General features: G+C 43.8%; 1 protein-coding gene across 1 annotated transcript in view; it reads left to right on the top strand.

The window, feature by feature from the left end:
* Positions 1–2,778: 2,778 nt before the first annotated feature.
* LOC137154947 (ovostatin-like) overlaps positions 2,779–24,105 on the top strand; it is a 44,867-nt gene continuing 23,540 nt past the window's right edge. The window contains exons 1-12 of the mRNA XM_067550790.1: positions 2,779–2,843; positions 4,623–4,806; positions 6,050–6,206; positions 7,018–7,070; positions 7,567–7,587; positions 12,076–12,244; positions 17,095–17,179; positions 18,656–18,770; positions 20,731–20,845; positions 21,102–21,211; positions 22,066–22,224; positions 23,463–23,687. Coding sequence (XP_067406891.1) covers positions 2,779–2,843; positions 4,623–4,806; positions 6,050–6,206; positions 7,018–7,070; positions 7,567–7,587; positions 12,076–12,244; positions 17,095–17,179; positions 18,656–18,770; positions 20,731–20,845; positions 21,102–21,211; positions 22,066–22,224; positions 23,463–23,687 — 1,458 coding nt within the window. The remainder of the gene's footprint in view (positions 2,844–4,622; positions 4,807–6,049; positions 6,207–7,017; positions 7,071–7,566; positions 7,588–12,075; positions 12,245–17,094; positions 17,180–18,655; positions 18,771–20,730; positions 20,846–21,101; positions 21,212–22,065; positions 22,225–23,462; positions 23,688–24,105) is intronic.

Here is a 24,105-nt window from a genome sequence, read left to right as displayed (position 1 = left end):
GTTGGAAAACTGTTCCCAGAGAGTAGTTACCTGCGGTTCACAGTCAAGCTGAAAGGACATATCAAGTAGGGCTGTCCAGGGATCAGTTGTGGATCTGGTTCTGTTCAATATCTTCATCAATAATTTAGATAATGGCATACAGACTACACCTATAAAGTTTGTGGAAAATACCAAGTTGTGAGGGGTTGCAAGTGCTTTGGAGGATAGGATTAAAATTCAAAATGATCTGGACAAACCAGAGAATGTTCTGAAGTATTTAGGATGAAATTTAATACTGACTAATGCAAAGTACTTCACTTAGGAAGGAACAATCAGCTGCACACATACACAACTGAAAATGACTGCCTAGGAGGGAGTACTGCAGAAAGAGATTGGGTGGTCATAGTGGATTAAAAGCTGAATCACAATTACAAAAGTGTAATAATGTTGCCATCCACCCCCCCCCACCCCCCCCCCCAAAAAAAAAAAAGGAAACATCATTCTGGAATGTATTAGCAGAAGTGTGATAAGCAAGACAGGAGAAGTAATTCCTCCACTCTACTCTATGCTGATTTGGCCTCAACTGGAGTATTGTGTCCAGTTCTGGGTGCCATATTTCAGGAAAGATGTGGACAAATTGGAGGAAGTCCAGAGAAGAGCAACAAAAATAATTAAAGGTCTAAAAAACATGACCTGAGGGAAGACTGAAAAAAACTGGATTTGTTTAGTCTGGAGAAGAGAAGACTGAGGGGGGATATGATAGCATTTTCAAGTACATAGAAGGTTGTTACAAGGAGGAGGGTGAAATTTTTTTCTCATTAACCTCTGATGATATGACAAGATGCAATAGGCTTAAATTGCAGAAAGAGCAGTTTAGATGGACATTAGGAAAAATTCCTAACTGTCAGGATAGTTAAGCACTGGAATAAATTGCCTAGGGAAACTATGGAATCTCTGCCATTGGAGATTTTTAAGAGCAGGTTGGACAGACACCTGTCAGGGATGGTCTAGATAATGCTCGGTCTTACCTTGAGTGCAGGGGATTGGAGTAGGAGATCTTTTGAGGTCCCTTCTAGTCCTATGATTCTATGATTCTATCTGAAGTGATAAATGGGAACCAAGTCCGTGTCCATGCTACAAATACAAATATGTACATGTTTGTAGCCAGTGTGTAACGCTGTCATTTGCCTTGCTTACAAGAAACATAGAGGATTGGTATCTATGCACTAGCCTTCTTTGTAATGTGTCCACCATTTTTGCAACATCACCCACTGCCATGCTGCCTAACCATGTTGGTATCAGTGCATTGTGGGAAGATCTGGGCAATGTGTCTCATAGTACCTCAGCAGTGGTAGATATATATTAGCTCCAGCAGACCATGGGGCGATGCACTCTTCAGTATCCTACTGGGATATCAGAGAAGTGGGAGGAAAGATGTCTGGCCAGACTGGTTAGATGGGGAATAGTTAGGGGGATTATCTGCACAGTAAAAAAAATAATGTGTTGAACCAGCAACAAGGAAAACTACTATGTGCCCATCTAGACACCTACTGAGGGTGATATGCTATTAGCTGACCCAGCTCCCAGCTGAATAAGAATCATGTATTTTTCCCCGGTGTATTCTGTGTTTTGGTTTGGTTTGGGTTTTTTTTTGGCTCCTCCCTCTGAACCACAAGAGGACCCCAGATGCAGATAAAACACAGGATGTGGTTGGCTGTCTCCTCTGAGGTGGCACCAAGAATTCTCTCTCTCAGATGCATGGTTGGCTGGTTCTTGCTCACATGAGCATGGTCATATTTATTGTCACAGGAAGGAATTGTCCCCCGGCTTAGATTGGCAGTGACTTTGGGATTTTTTTTCCACCTTCCTCTGCACTGTGGGGTGTGGATTGCCTACCAGGAACATCTTATGCAATCAGTTCCCTGCCGTTGCAGGGGCATTAGACACTGATGCACATCAATCCCATCTATTCTCTGCTTGTGGCATGTAATAGTTTAGTCCCCTGATGGCTGTAATATTTTGGTTTAATTTCAGTTGTTGGATTTAGTGTGTGGATGCTGGGGGGTGTTGGTGGCCTGCGGAACACAGGAGGTCAGACTAGATGATCTGGTGGTCCCTTCTGGCCTTAAACTGTATGACACTCTACAGTTACAAACTCAGTTAAACATTGTAGTGTTGGCAGGACCTTAACAAGTAAATAAATGAAGAGTTGCCTTTTGTCCATCCTTATGTTTTTTGAACTTGAGCCTCCTTTTTTAAAAAAAAATGAAGGATGTTTGGGATATCTTCTCCTTTCTTGTTGAATATAGCCACACCCCTGATGCAAGTTATCATTATCATCCAACACCCCAGGCCTATGAGGCAGCAGTGGTGTGGGCGTTTTGTGTCTTGTGATGATGTCCTTTGGATTGTACCTAATGGAGCACGCAAGCACTTAAGCAATGATACATGTTAACAAGCTAGATCATCAAGGAATCTGCAGCTGATGACAAGGCCTGTTGCAGAGAAGATCAGAGAGATTGAGCGCAAGTGAAACATCTCGAGGAGCAGGAAATGGCATTGCTTATAAAAATGACGACATTGGCAACACTGGAACTTCCGTGAACTACTTCTGTGAAGCAACACCTGGAAGGGTGAGAAGGAAAGAAGGAACTGCATCTATGCAAATTTTATTTTTGTCTTTTCATTGGAATATAAGTGAGGAGGAGGAGTCAGCCACAGTATTTTAAAAGCCAGCAGATAAATTCTGCCAGTGGGAGAGGCTCAACCTTCAACTTTCCCTCATCTCTGTGGACGACGATGTGGTCAAAGATTTTTCTGAGTGTCCTTGTCTTTCATTTGACTGCTGCAAAATCTCATGAGCCGTAAGAGATTACATATTATTTGCTTTTATCCTATCATATCTCATTATCTTTCCATCATTTAATTTGTTCTGGAGGCATTGTTGTATGATCTTGTATGATGTAAGACTTTTGTCTCTGGAAATTTGGGTCCAAATTGCTGTTGAAGGTGCGGCTGAAATGAATGTGGGTGAGGTTTCAGTTTAGGCTCTAGTGACTCTCTCCCCTTTTCACAAAATTCATGTGAAATCTGATTTGTTTAGTAGAGATCTCGGTCTGAAATGAGAGGGATTGGTGCAGATAAGGGCTGAGGTGCAGGAGCAGAGCTTAGGACTAGATAAGCAGAATGGCACTAATGGTCTGGAGTAATGTGCATTGGCAGATCTGGATGAGTGGTAGGACTGGAATAGCAAGGGGCGCTGTAGGGACCTCTCAGAGCTGTGCTGGAGGCTGGTGGTATTATCTGCTATACAGCAGCATAAAGAGTGCTCATGGTTTTACAGCAATAGAAGACTGGGGGTAACATTTTCAAAATCACCTCAATGACTTAGGAGCCTAACTTCCATTTCCCTAAGGGACTTAGGCACTTAGAAGAATAACACCCTGTGAAAGTTCATGGGACTTAGACTCCATTTTTGAAAATTTTACTCCTGGTCTGTTCTCTGAGGATTGTACCATCGAAGCCAGGCAAGCTCAGTTAAAGATGAAAACAAGCCAAGTTATGGGAGGGAAGGGAGTGGCCAGGATTACAACAACAATAAGATGTGATTCATTTTAAATTGCATGTCCCGCTTCTCAGTGCTGACTTCTATTTTTATGAAAGAATCAGGGGAGCAGGGAAAGGCCAGCAGCAGAAGCCTAGCCAAACAGAGTGAGTCTTGAGGAGGGGTTTGAAGGGGTAGAGTGAGGTTGCCCTGAAAGAGGGAGCCTGTTCTAACATAGGAGGCAGTATCTTTTTAAAAGGCAGAATGGCAGAAGGAGACATAGGGAGCAACAAAGTTTGAGGAGTTGCTCCTGGAATAGCCAATGCCAAGACTGAAGTGCATTTCCTATGTGTTATGGCGAATAAATTATGACATGTCAGTTCCTTTCTCGATGGAAAGGAATTCAGAGGAAAACATAAATCTACCACCACAATTAGCACTAACTGGTACTTTTGTCGATAGTCTCAGGATATAAGCTCATGGCTGACTAAGCCACAGAAACAGACCTCTCTACCATGGGAGGGTCCAGTGCTTTGGGCACAAGATGGAGACCTGGCTTCATTTCCCTGCTCTGCCACAGATTTTCTGTGTGACCTTGGGCAAGTCATTTAGCCTCCCTGTAACTCAGTTCCCCATTTCTAAAATGGGGATAACAGCATTCCCTCCCTCACAGAGGTGTTGAGAGTATAGATCTGTTAGAGAATCTGAATCATCATTTTGGTGATGAGGGTCAGATAAGCACGACACATAGCACCTCTCCAGCTGGTCCCTCCAGTTCAGGTTTGAGGCGAGGAGGTGTGGAGAATAATAGAATAGTGGAATAGCTTTGAGGGTCAACGTGTTGTGCTCACTTAGGGCCTGATCCAAAGCCCATTAAAGTGAATGGGAGTCTTTCCACTGATTTCAACACGCTTTGGATCAGGATCCCCAATATCCATGAAGTGGGTTTCTGCCCAAGAAAGCTTATGGCCGAATAAATGTGTTAGTCTTTAAAGTGCGACAGGATTCTCGCTGAATAGCCACTCAGTTTTTCTCCGAATGTGTGTTGTTGTCTCCTTTCCGCTGGCTGACTTGGCTGTTTGGCTGTCTTTATCTGTAGTCAGTATGTCCTGGTGGTCCCTTCGGTGCTGCAGAGCATCTCTCCACAGAGCCTGTGTGTGCAGCTCTACAATCTCAGGGAGCCACTCTCCCTGAATGTTCACTTGGAATACAACGGCACCAAGACCACGCTGCTTGAGGAATCCGTGACAGAGAATAACTTCTTCAAATGCCACGAGTTTGAGGTATTTCATATTCTAATCCAATTCAAGAGAGACAAAGCTGGAATCTTCCCTCCTACAGCCCAAATTGATCCTACTCTAGAAGAGCAAGGGGAGAAAGGCTCAAGGAGAATTGGGATGGGAAATAAGAAACAAAACGTCGGGTATGTCTACACTGAAGCTGGGAGTATAATTCCCAATTTGAGGAGACAAACCCACAGTAGGTCTGATTAGGTTAACACACTATACAACAAAAGAATAACCACAGCTGTCCAGAGTTAGATCCCATCTGAAATCCCACGGGCATACTCCAGTGGCTCGGCTACTGTTTCATACAGCTGCAGCCGCACTGCTATTTTTAGCACACCACAGCTGGAAATTACACTTCCAGTCCCAGTGTAGACGTACCCAAAGACAAACTTCAGAGACAGGAAGAAAGACTAGAAAATGCGTCGGAAGAAGAAGAAAGATGGATTAGAGTGGAGGACAAGAGAGATCAGGGAGTGTTATTGGGAAAGATATTTGACTTTGAACCCAGGGTGTAGATGTATTTGGCCCGATCTAGCCCATAACCCAGTTAGAACACACTAGTCTCCTTTCTCATTACAATGCAGGGCTGTGGGCAGAAGGCACAGAAGAGGTGATCCTGTGCACAGCAGGAAAACCACGTTAGAACTTGCTAATAAACTGACAGCCCTGCACATCAATACAGTCAATACTCAGTAGCCCTGTGAGATTAGAAAACATTTATGCTAACTGTTCTGTATGAACCAGGTGTGGTGTCTACAGCCTGGGGACAAAACTAGAACAAATCTGTAGCACAGACTGTAAGGGGCATGGCCCTGTAAGTGTGGTTGAAGCACACACGCTAGCTTTGATTGAGATAACACACCAAAAAGAGCAATGCAGCTGCAATGGCACAGGGACCAGCGTCGACTAGCCGCCCGAGCACAATCCCAGCGGAGATTCTAGGTCAGTGCTTGGGCAGCAAGCCCCTCCCGCTGCTTGTGCTGCTGCGGCTCCACTATTTTTATTACAGTAGCGAGATCAAAGCTAGTGCGTCATACATATGCCGGAGCTGGAAATTACACCACCAACTGCAGTGCGGACGTACTCTTAGAGATTGTTTTATTGGCAGACGCTGAATCTCCCATGACCCCCCACAAACTCATTGTGACCCACCTGGGGGTCATGACCCCCCACTTGGGAACCCATCACATAAATGGACCCTAAAAGACTTTGTCTGTTTTTTTTTATTCCTTCCCAGGCTCCTCTTGCCACCTCTGACCCTTTGGCTTTCATCACTTTCTCTGCCAAAGGCCGCACAGTCAACTTGGCAGAGAGAAGATCGGTAGCAATTCAGAATGTGGACAAAGTTGTCTTTGTCCAGACAGACAAACCCATCTACAAACCTGGACAGACAGGTAAATGCGGAGTATGAGTTAATTACTGAACTGGGAGTCTGGATGTCAAGGGCAGAGGGGCTAGGCTGGATTCTCATTGCTGAGAAGAAGAAGAACTGGAGCAGGATATCCATAACCAGTCCCTGGAATGGTCTCTGGCTGCCACCCCTGTAGGGATCATCAAAAGACAGTGGGGAAAGTAGCTCATTCATAGAATTGTAATGCATACAGAGCATTTATATGTTCCTAATTGAATGAATTTCCACTGGGGGATCTTGTGGCTTTACAGAAATCCATCACTTCAGTAATATCCAGATCTTTTATTGTTTATGCTTATCTGCTAATCTGAGTCCAAGATTCTGATTCAGTCATCATTTCTGCAATACAATTCGTATAGTAACATCAAAGTCTTGTACAGGGTTTAGAGTACAAAATAAAATAAAATAAAAGAGAGTAAGATGTGTCCAGAAGAGAAAATCAATTCGCCTTCCTACTCTATGGTTTCTGGCAGTGAACACGTGGCTGGGTTTTCTTCTGCTCTTTTCTTTTGGGGAATGCTCTGATGAAGAGGTGAGTCTTGCAGCATGACCTGAAGACAGCAAGGGATGGGTTATTTCGGATTTCTTTTGGAGAGTTGTTCTTCACCAGTTAAAATAATATCCAGATACTTTTTGCTTCTCCCATAACTCAAATGGCTTCTCTTTAACACTCCAAACTTTCCTTCAATGATGCGTCTGAAGAAACTTTAGTTTCAAAATAGATATTAGAAAATGACATTCTGCTGCTAAAATTGCTAATTTTTTTCTTTCCTCATCACCTCCTTTCTTTTCAGTGATGTTTCGAGTTGTCTCTTTGGATAGCAATTTCAAACCTGTTGAGGAGACGGTGAGTGTCACTGGGAGTCAACATTTTTCAAGAACCTGTTCTAGTTTCACTTCATCAGCTGCTACCTCACCTTTATATAGGGAAAAGGGGCTGAGTAGATCTCCTGATGTCTCTATCGTGAATATACTCCTCAGATTCACATCGTTAGTCACCCTTATATAGGGGAAAGGGCCTAGGATCTCCCTAGAGAACACAGAGCTGGAGGGGGAGAGTTACCTCACCAGGCTGTACATCAAGAGACTGTGGAAATCTGTAAATAATTTAGACTGTCATCTTCACAGACAGATGACACTAGGGTTGTTTCCTTACTCCACTGAACTTCTTGTGACCTGTCACAAGTTGAGATAGGCCTCAACCAAAACCTTGTGCTTTTACTCCAACCTTGTGCACCCAGAAAAGGAATAGTCAGAGTCTTGCCTTACAGTCTGTTATTTTTCTAAATCAGTAACTAATGTCCTTGAATTCTGATCTGTTTTTTGCTCTCTCTCTTTTTCAGTATCCCCTGATCACCCTTCAGGTAAGAGATGCACTGTATTATGAAACATGATTTAGTTCTCAGGACAGAATTCTCTCAGTGCCCAGAATTGGAATGTTTGCCTAAGAAATTATCACCCTGAGAGCGTGTTCCTCCCATGACCCCAATGGGAGATCTGTGCAATTGGAACAAGTGCAGAATATTCCCACGTCTGTTTAGAATGCGAGTCAGGCACTGAGCATTGCAGCAAATCATCAATAAAGTGTCCCAGGAAGAGAAGGAAAAACAATCCCCCTCCTGGGTGCATTAGTACTATCATGTACGAGATGCTTCCTGAGTAAGCTAGGCACCTCTCTAGCTCCCTTCTAAGGAAACAAGAACATCTTCTTAGAATCAAAAAAGAGAACAGGGCTGTTCATTTATATGATGATGCATTAGCTTCCTCACTCTTACAGGGAGGAGCCCTAGTTAAAGCAGATGGCTGTGAGTCAGGAAATCTAGATTCTTTTCCCATCTCTTCCACAGACTCTATGTGTAACCTTAGACTGAACACCGGTGACTCAGTTTCCCCATCTATAAAATAGGGATAATAATAATTACCTTTTGCAGTTATTTTGAGGCTAAACTTCATTAGTGTTTCTAAAGCGTTTTGAGATCCGCAGATGGGTGGTGCTCTAGAAGTACAATGTATAATAATAATAAATATATTGGTCCATACACTCCATTACGTTATATAGGAAATAAATGATGCCCTGCTGTAGAACACAGGACTAGCTCCTTCTCAAAGGTTTTTGGTGATGAGTGTAAAACACAATAGCAGAAAGACATAGATACTTAATGTTCTTACTTACTTAATGTAATGTAAGTAATGTTCTTAATGTAAGTAATGTTCTTACTTAATGTAAGTACATTAGTAGATACATTACTTACTTAAGTAAGTACTTTAAGTACATAAAGTACATTAATGTACTTAAGTACATTGCTTAAATACATGTAACTTCCTTAATGTAAGTAATGTACTTACTTACTTAATGTAATCTACAGCATTTCAATCCAACACCTATATCCCCATTTATACCAGTTAACATACCTGCCTTCCCCACTTCTCCACACTGACCATCAGGATCAGTGTCATTTTCTGTGCTGTCACAGCAAGGAGCACCTCTCCTTGAAAAGGGATTTTCCAGAGCGATGTTAGCGATGTTTGCCGCCGTCAGATCGACTATCTCACGGCTCAGTCGATCCAGAAATCGATGTATTAAGGCCCCCTTCTCAAGTGGTGTAGCGCTGCGTCAACGGGAACCATGTTCCTGTCGGCGCAGTGCAGTGAAGACTGCCCACAGAATAGAAGCACAGAAGTCGACGGGAGTTAGGCAAGTTTTTTGCGTAGTTTGGGTAACTTCGGTTGACTGCCGCTGAATCTCCGAGGTAAGCGTAGACAAGCCCTTACAATTCACTGACTCTAATGGTAATGGAATAGAGCAGGGTTGAGTAAATGCAAACCCACTTGCAAACACTAGAGGGAGATGGAGGGACGGAGTCCACAGAACTGAGGTGCGTAACATGAGTGGCAGTTGTAGTGGTGTTGCTATATTTTGTGAGAGGGCTTGAATAAAGAAGCCAGTTTAAATTTATCTCTGTCAGATTACAGAAGACTGGCTGATGTGATGACATCACCAGGGTTACCATGTATGTATAGGAGCTGTCTTTCCCTGTAAGATAATGTCTTAGAAAGGACAAATGTAGATAATACCTAACTCTTATCCAGCGTTTTTCGCCTGTAGATCTCAAAATACTTTACAAAAGAAGTCAGTGTTATTATCCCCATTGTACAGATGGATAAACTGAGGCACTTAACAGTGAAATGACTTACACAAGGCCACCCAGCAGGCCAATGGCAAGACTGAGAATAGATTCTGGATCTCCTGTGTTCTAGTCTTGTGCTGTTTCTGGTAGGTTGCAGCTTGTGTATCCAATATACAGTCTAGTCTAACCTGAGGGTAATTTAATATACAAACACTCTGATCCTGGGAGACATCAGGAGTTCAGAGCACTCAGCATCTGTAAGACGGAGTTCTTAATCACATCTTATATCCTAAACTAACCCCCTCACAGATAGGACAAGGTGTAATAAAGAAGATAAGGAGGAACTGATCACAGAACAAAAAATTAAGTAATCAAGTATTTATGACTTGATCCAATTTAAAATGTGCACACAGAATAAAGTCTAGACCAGTAATATATATATATATACATGGTGCTTTAATAGGGCCAATTTCACAAAGCTGAAAACAATTATGAACCAAATAAATTGGAAGGAAGAATTTAATCAGAAAAATGTGAATGATAATTGGGAATCGTTTAAGAACACCTTACTAGATGCCCCAAAAGCCCCAGTCAAGAAAGAAGACCATGCTGGTTAAAAAACTGACCTGATTTAGAAGAAAAGTGAAGGCAGCTATAAAAGCAGAGTTAAGGATAATTAGGAATTTTTAAAAATATATCGGGAACAAAAAGAATCATGACAATGGTATTGGTCCATAACTAGATGGAAATGATAGAATTATAGATATTAATGCGAAAAGGCAGAAGTGTTCAATAATATTACTGTTCCATATTTGGGGAAAAAACAGATGATACAGTCTCATCATCTGACACCATTCTTTCCATTTCACTAGTATCTCAGGAGGATGGTAAACAGAAGCTATAGATTTAGACATTTTAAAATCAGCAGATCCAGATAACTCGTATTGAAGAGTTTTAAAAGAATTGTCTGAGGATCCTGATGGACTGTTAATGTTGATTTTCAATAAGTCTTGAAGCACTGGGGAAGTTCCAGAAGACTGGAAGAAAGCTAATGTTCCAATTTTTATAAAGGGTAACCTGAGTTATTATATGCCTGTCAGCCTGACCTCAATGTCAGACAAGATATGTTGGGGTTAATTGAGCCCCGGATTTCAGAGAATTAAAGGAGGGTAGTATGATTAATGGAAATCAACATGGGTTTATGGACAATACATTCTGTCAAACTAACTTGATACGTTTTTTTGATAAGATTACAAATTTGGATGATAATTGTTGATGTAATATACATAGACTTCTGAAAGGAATTTAACTTGGTAGCAAATAATATTTTATTATAAAACTAGAATGATATAAAATAAACATGGCACACATTAAGTGTATTAAAAACTGGCTAACGGATAGGTCTCAAAACATAATTGTAAATAAGGAATCGACATTGAGCAGGTATGATTCCAATGACTGGAAGACAAAATAAAATCATCACTGATGAAGTTTGCAAATGACACAAAAATTGGGGGAGTGGTAAATAATGAAGAGGACAGGTCACTAAAACAGAGCAATCTGGATCACTTGGTATATTTGGGCACAAGCAAACAATAAGTTTTTTATATAACTAAATGTAAATAGATATGTCTAGGATCAAAGAAAGTAGGCCATGCTTACAGGACAAGGGATTCTGTCCTGGGAAGCAGAGACTCTGAAAAAGATTTGGGGATTGTGGTGGATAATCAGCTGAACATGAATTTCCAATGTGATGCATAAACAGAGGAATCCTGAGTAGGAGAGAGGTAATTTTATTTCTGTATTTGGCACTGGTGTGACTGCTGCTGGAATATTATGTCCGGTTCTGGTGCCCCCAATTCAAAAAGGAGGTTAGCAAACTGGAGAGAATTCAGAAAAGAGCCACTAGACTGATAAGAGGATTAGAAATCCTCCCTTTTAGGCTACGGCTACACTGACGGCGGCAAAGTCACTGCCGTCAAATCGATTTCTCTGGATCGACTGAGTGGTCAGTGAAGACCTGCTCAGTTGATCCAGAAATTGACGTACTAAGTCCACCTTCTCAAGTGGCATAGTTCTGCATCGAAGGGAACATGGTTCCCGTCGCCGCAGTGCAGTGAAGACGGCGCACAGAAGAAGAGCAGAGAAGTCAACGGGAGTTACTCAAGATTTTTGCGTAGCTTGCGTAACTCCCGTCGACTGCCGCTGAATCCCAGAGGTAAATGTAGACAGGGTCTTAGTGTCCGTTTCAAGGAACTCAATTCAGGGTTCAGGTTCAGGGGTGAGTTGATTACAGTCGATAAGGATCTACATGGGGAACAAATATTTAATAATGAGCTCTTCAATCTAGCAAATAAAAGTATAACACAATCCAATGGCTGGAAGCTGAAGCTAGAGAAATTCAGACTGGAAATAAGGCATACATTTTTACCCATGAGAGTAATTAACTGTTTGGTCAATTTATCAAGGATCATGGTAGATTTTCCGTCACTGGCAATTTTAAAATCAGGATTGGATATTTTTCTAAGAGATCTGCTCTAAGGATAGTTTTGGGGAAGTTATGGCCTGTGTTACACAGGAGGACAGACTAGATGATTACAATGGTTCCTTCTGGCCTTGGAATCTGTGAGTCTATGAACTATAAAAGAAGGAAGGGAAAAAAAAGTGGGAGGGCCTGAAAGAAGACGATAAATGCATCTGTATTTATCTCCCCACACTCACTAGGATCCCCAGGACAATCGGATCTTTCAGTGGCTGGATGTGACATCAAAGAACGCCATTGTCCAGCTCTCATTCCCATTAATTCAAGAACCAATCCTGGGGAGTTATACAATCATCGTTGAGAAGACGACAGGTGACAAAACGTATCATTGGTTCACTGTGGAGGAATATGGTAAGAACCTGCAGTGGATCTCATCTATACTAGTTAATTATGTGTTATATGGACAAGTCCCACAGCCTCAGTCTATGAGGTGCTGTTTGTCAAACACAGGCATGAAGCAGAGCAGACCTCATACACTGTATAATAGGGTTTTTTTCTTATTGAGCTTGTGACCTGTCCATGCCTAGGGTGACCACCTGAAAATGCCAAGGTCAGGGCAGGCTGTAAAAGGAGAGCAGATTCTCCCAGCACTGGTGGGTGACACTGAAGTCAGACTCCTCAGCTAATCACAAACAATGTTTCTGATTCCCCACACTGGTTATCAAGAAGCCAAAATAAAAACATACACAGCCCCCTTTACTGCATTTCAGTCTCTGGCTCCCAATCAGTCACTAGGTCCAGTAAAGAGATTAGTTATTTTAAACTCTATGCTCTTTAACAAAAAGGTTTCTCCTGACCCCAAAGGGTCAGCCAAAGTACCAGATCAAGATAAGTTTAGATCTTACCTAAAATACCACACTGCCAGCCAATCCTTTAGTAACTAAAACTAAATGTTTATTATAATAAGAAAGAAACAAATCATAAGAGAAATGTTCAAGGATTAAAGCAATTAGATATATATATAAATGATTTGAAAGTCCACATATATCAGGTTTCTAGAAGAATTGTGGAGTTTGCAGGCTTGTATGGTCCCTCTGGTGTACATGCAGTACCTGGATGGGTCTCAGTCCTTTGTTTCACAGCTTCAGTTCAGTTGTAGATGAGTTGGTCCAGAGGTAGGTAGGTGGCTGAAGGCTGGAGACGACTGAAAACAAAATGGATGTTGTGCAGCTGCCTTTTATGTCCTTTGGCCTTTGCCATGCTGCTTGTGGAAATTTACAGGAATAACATGAAGTCCAGGGTCACATGAGTGACTGGTGACTCATCAGGAAGATCCCTGGCTTCTCCCCCCGGCCCATTGTATCAGTGAATTTCTTAATGGGCCATTAAGCAGGCTAGTGCTGTAGCCATCCTGTCAGGGGTGTCACCCAGACCCAGCACAATTTGAAATACAGATATAGCAAACATATCCATAACTTCAATTACATGTATAACACATGAGCATAAACATTATTATCTTACTTAGCACATTATAGCCTTTTTAACGGTACCTGACATGGCATATCTCACATGAATTATTATGATTTTGACATATTGATGTTAAAAAATATAATAAATGCCCCCACACAATCCAGCCAGCGTGACACCCCCAATACAAGACTGGTGTAGAAGGGAGTAATCAGAGCTCCTAAATCCACCTTAAAGGCCCCCCTAATCCAGCCAGTGTCACAGAGTTCACCAGTGAGCCGAAGCAGGAAAGAGAGACTGAGACCATGGAGAAGATGGATAAGTGATAAACATCCTGATAGATACTGAGGAATGTGGCCTGGTGGTTAAAGCAGAAGGCCAGGAGTCAGAAGTCTGTGTTCTTTTTCTGGCTTTGTCACTAAATTGCTGTGTAAATTTGGTCAAGTCATATCACCTATCCATGCTTCTGTTTCTCCATCTGTACAGTGTGAAATAATGTTAAGTTAAACCTCATATCATAGAATCATAGAAGGTTAGGGATGGAAGGGACCTCAAGTGGTCATCTAGTCCAACCCCCTGCTCAAAGCAGGACCAACCCCGACTAAATCATCCCAGCCAGGGCTTTGTCAAGCTGCACCTCAGAAACCTCTAAGGATGGAGATTCCACCATCTCCCTAGATAACCCATTCCAGTGCTTCACCACCCTCCTAGTGAAAAAGCTTTTCCTAATATCCAACCTAGACCTCCCCCACTGCAACTTGAGACCATTGCTCCTTGTTCTGTCATCTGCCACCACTGAGAACAGCCTAGCTTCAGCCTCCCTGGAACCTCTTTTCAGTTGATGGCTACTACCCTCTCACTCTTTTCTTCTGCAGACTAAACAAACCTAATTCCCTCAGCCTCTCCTCCTAAATCATGTGCTCCAACCCCCTAATCATTTTTGTTGCCCTCTATTGAACTCTTTCCAATTTGTCTATATCGTTTCTATAGTGAGGTGCCCAAAACTGGTCACAATATTCCAAATGTGGCCTCGCCAGTGCCAAATAGAAGAGAATAATCACTTCCTTCTATCTGCTGGCAATACTTCTATTAATGCAGTCCAATATGCCATTAACCTTCTTGTCAATAAGAAGACACTGTTGACTCATATCCAGCTTCTTGTCCACTGTAACCCCAGGTCCTTTTCTGCAGAATTTCTGCCTATTGGTCCTCAGTCTGTAGCTGTGCATGGGATACTTCCATCCTAAATGCAGGAATCTGCACTTATCCTTGGTGAATCTCATCAGATTTCTTTTGGCCCAATCCTCCAATTCGTCTTGGTCACTCTGTAACCTATCCCTACTCTCCAGTGTATCTACCACTCCCCGCATTTTAGTATCATCTACAAATTTCCTGAGGGTGCAATCCACCCCATCCTCCAGATCATTAATGAATATATTGAACAAAAGCAGCCCTAGGACCAACTCCTGGGGCACTCCGCTTGATACTGGCTGCCAACTAGACATCAAACCGTTGACCACTACCCATTGAACTTGATGATCTAGCCAGCTTTCTATCCACCTTATAGTCCATTCATCCAGCCCATACTTTCTGTAACTTGCTGATAAAAATACTGTGGGAGACTTTTGAAAAGCTTTGCTAAAGTCAAGGTACATCACCTCCACCACTTTCCTCACATCCACAGAGCCAGTCATCTTATCATAGAAGGCAATCACATTGGTCAGGCATGACTTGCCTTTGGTGAATCCATGCTGTCTGTTCCCGATCACCTTCCTCTCTTCCAAGTCCCTCAAAATGGATTCCTTGAGGATCTACTGCATCATTTTTCCAGGGACTGAGGACAGGCTGACTCGTCTGTAGTTCCCTGGATCCTCCTTTTTCCCTTTTGTAAAGATGGGCACAATATTTCCCTTTTTCCAGTCATCTGGGACCTCCCCAACCACCATATGTTTTCAGAGATAATTGTCAATGGCTCTGTAGTCACATTAGCTAACTCCCTCAGCACCTTTGGATGCACTGTATTTGGCACCATGGACTTGTGCATGTCCAGTTTTTCTAAATAGTCCTGAACCTGTTCTTTCACCACTGAAGGCTACTCACCTCCTCCCCATTTGGTGCTGCCCAGTGCACTAGTCTGGGATCTGACCTTCTCTGTGACAACAGAGGCAAAAAACAAGCATTGAGTATTTCAGCTTTTTCTATACCATCTGTCACTAGGTTGCCTCCCCCATTCAGTAAGGGGCCCACACTTTCCTTGACCACCTTCTTGTTGCTAACATACCTGTATAAACCTTGTTACTCTTCATGTCCCTTGCTAACTGCAACTCCAGTTGTGCTTTGCCCATTCTGATTTCAATCCTGCAATCTTGAGCAGTATTTTTATACTCCTCCCTAATCATCTGACCAAGCTTCTACTTCTTTTTCACTTCCTTTTGGTGTTTAAACTCACTGAAGATTTCTCTGTTAAGCCAAGCTGGTCTCTTGCCATATTTGCTTTTCTTTCTGCACATCGTGATGATTTGTTCCTGTGCCCTCATAGAGGTTTCTTTAAAATTCTTGGGCTCTTTTCTCCCTCATCGAGCCTCCCAGGGGATCTTGCCCAACAGCTCCCTGAGTGAGTCAGAATCTGCTTTTCTGAAATCCAAGGTCTGTATCCTGTTTCTTTCCTTTTTTCCTTTGGTCAGGATCCTGAACTCGACCATCTCATATGGCTGTGTGAGGTTGGTATTGTATGTAAGGCACTTCCATATACTGTGCTATAGAAATCTACAGTTATATACAGTTTAATAGGAGGATACATAGATTGATATCTGGCAGCAGGGGTGAACTGCAGGGCAAACAGGATGAAAGGTTACTGTAAGCAGATAGAGAAATAAAAGCCACCAGTGACTGATTATCTCTCTGTTTTTTGTAATTTTATATGGAACAACTCCACTGATTTGTTTTCTCCTTATGAGTTTGGCAGCCCTCATCTTGTCCCTGGGACTTTCCCAGATAGGCTGCCTCCTGTGAGCTCTTGGTCTGGGCTTTGACAACCCAAGCTTTTATGGTAGCAGGGAGAGCTTCCTTCCCACCCACTCCTTCACAAAACTCTGTTTTCAACCTATTGTGAGCTAGATGAGAAAAGGGCATCTTGGAGGTGCTTCATCACAGCTGAAAGACACCTAGGGCAACAGACGAACTCATCATAGAAGATGGAGACAGAGACCTGTTAGTCTCATTGAATCAGTTTCCTTCCATCTCTATCACTTGCCGTCTGTTCTCCAGGCTTCATCCAGTTTTAAATGTCTCCAGTACTAGGATGTCCACTTCCCTTGGGACACTATGCTCCTAACCTTCCTAATGGAGCAGTGCAGGACAGTGGATTAGCACTGCACGGAGAACTAGGAGATGTTGATTCTATTCCCAACTGTCCTGCAGAGTGACCTTGGCCAAGTCACTGTAATCTTTCTGTGCCTCAGTTTCCCCATCTGTAAAATGAGGGTAATGACACTTACATCCTTGGTTAAGTGCTTTGAGATCTACAGATGAAAACACTATATAAGTGTTATAATCATAGTATTACAGCTCCTTGTAAAGAAGAATTTTTCCTACTATTAAACCTAAATTTTCCATTTCTAAGAACATCATCCCCATACTCTTACTTATGCCTGTCTGTACCCCTGTAAACAATTGCTCTCTCTCTCTTTGGTGTTCATACCCCTCAAGTACTGGTACAAGTAGGTTCCCTTTTTCTTCTTCCCCCTTCACACCTACGACATCACTTAGCAATAATATTTGCCTTGCATTTTCAGTGTTGCCAAAGTTTGAACTGAAGATCAACGCACCAAGGAAGATCTCTTTCTTGGATCAAGAACTCAAAGTGAATGTTTGCGCTGTGTAAGTATCAGAGCGGGGAAAATGTAAATTCATATAAGGAGCATGGTGTTGTGGAAGGAGCATGGTGTTGTGGAAGGAACACAAGACTGGGAGACAGAAACTTTTGAATCCTAATCCTGACTCTGCTAATGATTCACTTTGTGACCTTGAGCAAGTCACTTACCCCCTGCACCTGTCTTTCACTCTCTGTAACATGATATTGATGATATTCACCTGCATTGCACAGCAGTTTGAAGACACAAAGCAATATAGAGGTACTAGGTATTGGGTTTTGTATTGCTATCGAGGCATGGAGGAAGGGGAGAGAAAGCAAAGAAAGAGAGCAGGAGAGGTACGTAGGTTAATATATTAGAATATCTGGCATTAAGGTCTTTGTCATGGATCTACAGGGTCTGTGCTACCCCCCACAGCCTCTTGGAAGAACCCCTTCAAGTTTTCCAGACCCCCGAGGGGTCCCACTTTTCCTTCAGGATAAGTCCCGCCGCCTCTCTGCCTCTGAGACAGCCTCTGGGCTCCGGCACTCCTGCTTCATACCATGAGCTCTGCCCAGCAAGTCCAAATGACACAGAGCATCAATGATTTGTCCCAGGGACCAGGGTACCTCAACAAGTATCTGCAGTGGCACCAGGAAGCCCTTTCAAAACAGAGCAGGGTTTGTTAGTCAGCGGGGACAGAGTATCGGAAGTCCTTATCTTGGCACAGGGAAAGGGAGACTAAGGCATAGTCCATCTGGCCAAGCCAGTGCCTTTGGCTAGCCAAGCTGCTGTGGAACCCATTTCGGGTCTGTCTCTCTGTGCCTTTGTCAGCCCCAGGTGGAGAGCAGCCTAGCCTCTCCCAGAAACCAGCTCTTTATCCCCTGCCTGTCACCACCAGACCTCTGTACTCCAGCTGGACATGGCTCAACTTCCCAGCGGAGAGGTGTGGAATAAACCTCCTTCCTCTTAGTTTTTGAGTGCTAGGTTTCAATGTTCTGTAGGTTTCCACTGTCTTATTGATATGGGTCAGCCTCCGCCTGTCCACACCAGTTGGCAAGGTGACACACACCTCGTGTTTCCTGCACCGCTGCAAGGATAGACTTAACCCTGTAGCCGCCACTGGGTAGCAATGTCCAGTACAGGGGGAAACTGAGGCACACATGGGATTCATAAAATATATTACAGAAAGTTCCCATTTCATCACGTGCACTGTCAAGGGGAAAGTGTGATGCAACCCCATATATATATATATATATATAATAGTGCCCAGACAGGCACTTTCATGGGACATATCTTGTTCTGTGTAAGGCAGTAATGGCATTTCGATGAGAAGCAATGAATGAGTTGGGAAAGACGTCCAAAGACAGAGATCTGCAGAACTAGCCTTATCTGGATTTCAGCTTCTAGTCAATAGTGTGTTACAGCCGGTACTGGTTTCCTGCTAGCCTTGGCAACTGTGATCATGGGAGCTGATTCCTCTTTGTGTTTCCTCCTTCTCTAGATACACCTATGGCCAACCTGTCCAGGGGCAAGTGCAGATCAGTGTGTGCAGGAAGCACTATAATGAGAAGTGTAATGAGAACCCCAAGGGAATCTGTGAAGCTGTTACTGCACAGGTATGATACGGGCCTGCACCGCTTGCTCTTCCTTCCTTGAAACTTTATCATCCAGGACATTGCACGATGTTTGGAGGCTTTATTGTCTCCCTTTTCCTTTTCCTTGGTGTGGGACTAGAGGCGCTATCAAAGGAAGGCATGTTTTTCCCAATATCTCATGGGCATGGTTGGAGGCCCTTGGATGGGCAGAGGTTTTTTTTAATACACTGTGGATGAATTTGGCCCATTATGTACGGGAGCCACAGAGAGACGGGTTAGACTGGGAGTGCAGTAATTGTGCAGGCAAATGCAATGACTGTTCTACACTCTCAGCCTCCGATGCTACAGCCTGTTTCACTGAGTGGGGCACTTTGGCCAGGACACTGGGTTTTCTTCTTCAGAAAATCCCTGGGGATCTTTGACTTCTTCCTGAAAAGAAAAGACAGGATCTTGACTTAACTGCACCACGAACCATGTTGCATTACACTCCAGTGTCAGCAAAGGGTATGAATCTGCAACATCCTATCCCAGGAATAGGAGTGCTACCAGCTGAATCATGTCCTATCCGAATTAACACCAGCAATCCCAGCCTGTTGACTCAAAGAGAAATAATCCCATTTCAGAGGAGGGGGCGGGCGAAAAGTAGTCACCTCTTTTTGATAAACAGATCTGTATTGCTCTGGTTTATGTATTAAAGGCAACCTGCACAGGGTATAAAACACTGTGCTTTGGGCCTTTTTGTTTTTATGAATTTTACGATGTGTAAGGAAGGCCAACAAGGTGTGATTCTTTGTTCTTCTTTTTTCCAAAAACATTTTTTCTGCATCTTCTCTCTCTCTTTTTCTTTTCTTTTGTTTTACTTTGGAAATTCAGATTTTGTCTGGCATGGAAGATTCCATTGAGGAAGGGAGAACTAATAAAATTCTTTCATTAAACGAGTGGAGAAAATAAAACTGAAAGTGGAAGAGATTTGCAATCAGACTATTAAAATTTTCTGGGCCAGATCTTTAACTGGTATAAATTGGTGTAGTTCCATTAAAGTCAGCTGGGTTTACTCTCATGCTTTTAAGTTAAGCATGTGCATAAGTACTTCATTGAATCAAAGCTAGAGTGCTCAGCACCTTGCAGGATTGAATTTTTGCTGAGCGAACTAAGGGCTTGTCTACATGGGAAGATATTCCAGAATAGCTGTTCCTGGTTAAATCTGTGTGGACACCTTTATTCTGGATGGAGGCCTGATGTACACTTGAGAGTTAGTTAGGTTGGCCTAGCTACATTGCTCAGGGATGTGAAAAATTCACACTCCTGAGTGGCATCGTTAAGACGACCTAACCTCCAATGTAGATAGCACTCAGTCAACAGAAGAATTCTTGCATTGACCTAGCTACTGCCTCTCGGGGAAGTGGAATAACTACAGTGGGGGGAGAACCCCTCCCCACATCGTAGGTAGTGCCATGCTGAAGTGAGACAGTGAAGCAACTGTGTCACTGTAGCATTTCAAGTGAAGAAAAGCCCTAAGAGTGCCTCACTTCAAATTAGCTTAATCCATTTGAGATTAAACTAATTCAAAAGAAAGCACATTTATTCCAGAATAAGGGTATCTACACATGGAGTTAATCAGGATAGTTAATCCACTTTAAATTCACGTGCTATCCCAGATGACCTTTCACGTGGAGACAAACCCTAAAATATCACACAAGAAGTGTGTTTTGCGAGGAGATCTGAAGACCCAGAGGAGCAGGACAGGGAGTGGGAGGGTTTCAGGGGAGGAGAAGAAGGCACAGGAGGGGCAGTGGTGGAGGGTTGGTTAGGTGTGGAGAAAGAAGGAGCAATTAGACAAGAGCAGAGAGGGAGGCGTGGCAAATGCGAGCAGAGGTGCTATGATCTGCAGAGCTTCATGGACAAGGTCAAAGAGCCATTGCCCTTCGGAGAGCTGGGCTCTTTCCCTGTATGCTCACGGGGTGGTCCCTTCACTTTTCAGCTGGGGAAGGATGGCTGCATCACAGAGGTCATCAACACCAATCCCTTCCAGCTTTATCATCCCAGGATGTTCAGACACCTTGAAGTGGAGGTGATCCTCACAGAGACTGGAACAGGTACCACTGGCCGGAAAAGAGACTGGGATGTGGCTGAGGCAGAGATGGGGGCTGCGGGCTGAGTTTAAGAGGCACTCTGAGAGCTGGCAGTCTTTAAGAGGAATCCCTGGTGGCCCAGAACGAGACTCATTTCACCATCAAGTGCCATTTTATTAACACAATTATCCCTTCCAAGGTTCTCTCAATGCAGCTTTCTTTAAAACCATATCTTCCCCTCAGCTGTGATTCTTGTCTCTTCTTCTTCATCCTTCTTCAGGCGTGCAGATTACAGGCTCTGACTACATTTACATCTACCAGGCAAGGGAGAGAATGTGGTTTACGAACATGGACACCTACTATAAAAGGGGAATTCCTTACTTTGGACAGGTAGGACGGCAAAGAGGGAATGTCCTGGGCAAACTCTGGAGTTGCAGAAGTGGTCTCTGTGATACTGTTTATGTCCATCCCCCGACACCACGAGGCAGGTTCCCTCAGTAGCACCACATGGCAATAGCCCCTAAAGCACCGTTTTCCCATTGCATTCAGGGCTTTCAGAGAAAATGAGGAAACCTGGCTGGATCATGAAAGCTGGGGTTATCGGCAGGGGGTCTGTAGTGACATGAGGCATGTCGGGTCAGGGAAGAACATTTATACCTGGGGCAAATGTTTTTTGTTAAGGTACAAGATCAGTTGCAAGCCCCTGATCACCCCAGGTTTCACAAGCCAAGATTCTGCAAAGAACACCACCCGCGCAGCCATTCATCCCTGCAGGCCCAGGGAGCAAGAGTCTGAGGTCAGGATTTGAGCCCTGATCTCCCACTTGGTAGCATTTAATGTTCTGTGGTGCTTTGAACAGCCCATTACTGAAGAGTCATGGCTGGTATTTCCTGACAGAGACTAAGGAGAATACTTTATACCTAATCCTATATATAAACCTATCCTTCTCCCCTCCATGGCAGGAATATTCCTCCTGCCTTCCTTTGACCCTCCTGTGAAGCTCCACAGGGAATTTCCCCTCTCTGCCCTTCACAGAATCCACACAAAATACTCTGACTGATTCATGTGTCTTAAATACACTTTACTATTTGGTGGCACCACCTGCTGCTATTCACTGTGCCCTCCCCACAAGTTGTCGTCAATACCGAAGGCTTTGAAGCCGACATAACATATTAAGGGGAGTAAGTGGGGCTTTATTTGTCCTGTACATTTCCTTAATACCTTGGACACCTTTATTTGTTCAGATCCAAGTAGAAAAAGAGGATGGCACCCCTATGGAAAATGAGATCATCCGGCTAGAGCTCAACGGGAACCATGTGGCTGACTATACCACAGACCAGAATGGCATTACTTCCTTTTCCATCGACACCTCCCAACTCTTTGAGCCCAGACTAAAGCTGACAGTAAGTAACTGAGAGAGCTACGGGGAGAGGGCTCTGTTCCCCAGAGAGTCGTTCAGCCGGGGGGAGGAGCAAACTGGTATTCTCATGGAAAATATTGTTCTCCGTGAGTTGCAGTGTGTGGGGAAGTATCTGTCCCTCCAGTGACTCCTGCGTCCATGGGGAGTGTAGTAGAGGAGGAGGAAGGAGAAAGTTTCATTTTTAGAGGAACAAGCCCAGTGGCCTTGTTTTCATTTGGTCTCCCAGTCTTGATCCAGCCGCAACATCAGATGTGGCTATCTAAAAGGTTGACATAAGGAAAATATTCATCGGAGAAGATGATAGTCAGCTGCCTTTAATATGATGATTTCAGCTGTCCGGCTCTGTCCCCCCATTGTGCATCCATCCTCTGATTGGCACCTCTGCAGTTTGGTACCGGTACTCCTCTGTGGTTACTGCACCCTCAGATTTTGGTGCTGTCCCCAATTTTGATCCTGGGTCAAGTCGCATGGCTACTTTGCATCTTACAGTTTCTTTGGTGCAACTTGACTCAGGATCAAACTTCTTGCTACATTTTGTCACTTGGCCAAAAAAGCCTGTAGAAACCCCAAGAGAGACCTGGCTGGGGACCATCGGGGCTCGGAGAGTGACAGACTGCAGCCTTCAGTTCCTTCCTACCTTCTCCTCAATGCAGAAACTCCTCCCTGCCTCTGTCTGTCCCCGTCCAACCTGGATGCACTGCCACCCAAACCAACTATTCCTTTTGATGTTGCCTCTTTCCCTCCCTACTGGACACTCAGATCCCAAGGCACGTGCTCCCTCCATCCTTTATTTTACCCTGACATGGGGAAAAAAGAGGTGGCGGCAAATCCAGGCTGCCTGGGACTGGTGCGGTGCTAGCTCTGCAGATCCTCCCGATAGCTTATGCCCTCATAGCCAGCCCACAAGGATGTCCCGTGACCTGTCTGTCTATGCACACCTGAGAGGTCTGGATGTGTTAAGGACCACAGAGAGCTAGCACAGCATGCAGCCTAGCTGGACTGGACTTGCTGTGCAGGAATTGTTCCCACAAGCTCATACACAAAATACTGGTAGAGCTATTAGACTAACCAGCTCCTAAAAACCATTTCCCACTGCTTTACACAGATTATCCTGGAAACAGCTGTGAATAAACATCTCCGCCCCAGCTGCCCTTTGACACTTTAATTTCCTCTTCATTAAATCCTCTCTTTGCTTTTTTTTCTCTCTCTCTCTCTTGTCAGGCCACATACGCAACAGAGGGCTGTAGAGACTCTGGCTGGATCGACACTTACGAATCTGAGACCGCATACTACATCCAGCGCTTCTATTCCCACACTAACAGCTTTGTGAAAATTGAGCGGGTCCAGGAGAAGCTGAGCTGTGGTCAGCAGAGGGCCATCACGGTGCACTACAATTTGAACAAAAAGGGATACGGGAATGCCACCACTGTGAACTTCTTCTACCTGGTAAATGCTAGGTGTCTGCTCTGCCTCCCTAAACGCCTCTTTGCCTTTATCCTTGGCTGAGTATTGATCAAGTCAGAAATATAACCTAGACAAGTCAGGGGTAAGAAATCAGAACTGAGCCATGATCATGTCAATGGGTTCCACCTGGCCTCTGCCCATTTAAACTTTGAGTCAATTAAACATTGATCTCTCAAATCATCCAAAGTACTGTGAGCTCCAGGGAGCGGAGAGCTGAAAATGATCACCTGGGGGACTCTCACTCAGTCCGTTGTGCTGCGCAACTGCCAGGCAGCAGAGCCAGGACTAGAGTTGCTGGAGACACTGCAGGGCAGGTGTGGGAGGCATTGGCAGAGCTGTGTGGGGAGCCCTGGGCTAGAATAACAGAGGGAATGGGGGAAACTCGCACAGGGTCTGCCTA

This window comes from Emydura macquarii, unplaced genomic scaffold (assembly GCF_026122565.2).
Source record: "Emydura macquarii macquarii isolate MOO-44397 ecotype Brisbane River unplaced genomic scaffold, CSIRO-AGI_Emac_v2 contig_1343, whole genome shotgun sequence".
Taxonomy (NCBI): Eukaryota; Metazoa; Chordata; order Testudines; family Chelidae; genus Emydura; species Emydura macquarii.
Note: the sequence above shows the minus strand (reverse complement) of the source record. Positions and strands in the feature narration are given on the sequence as shown.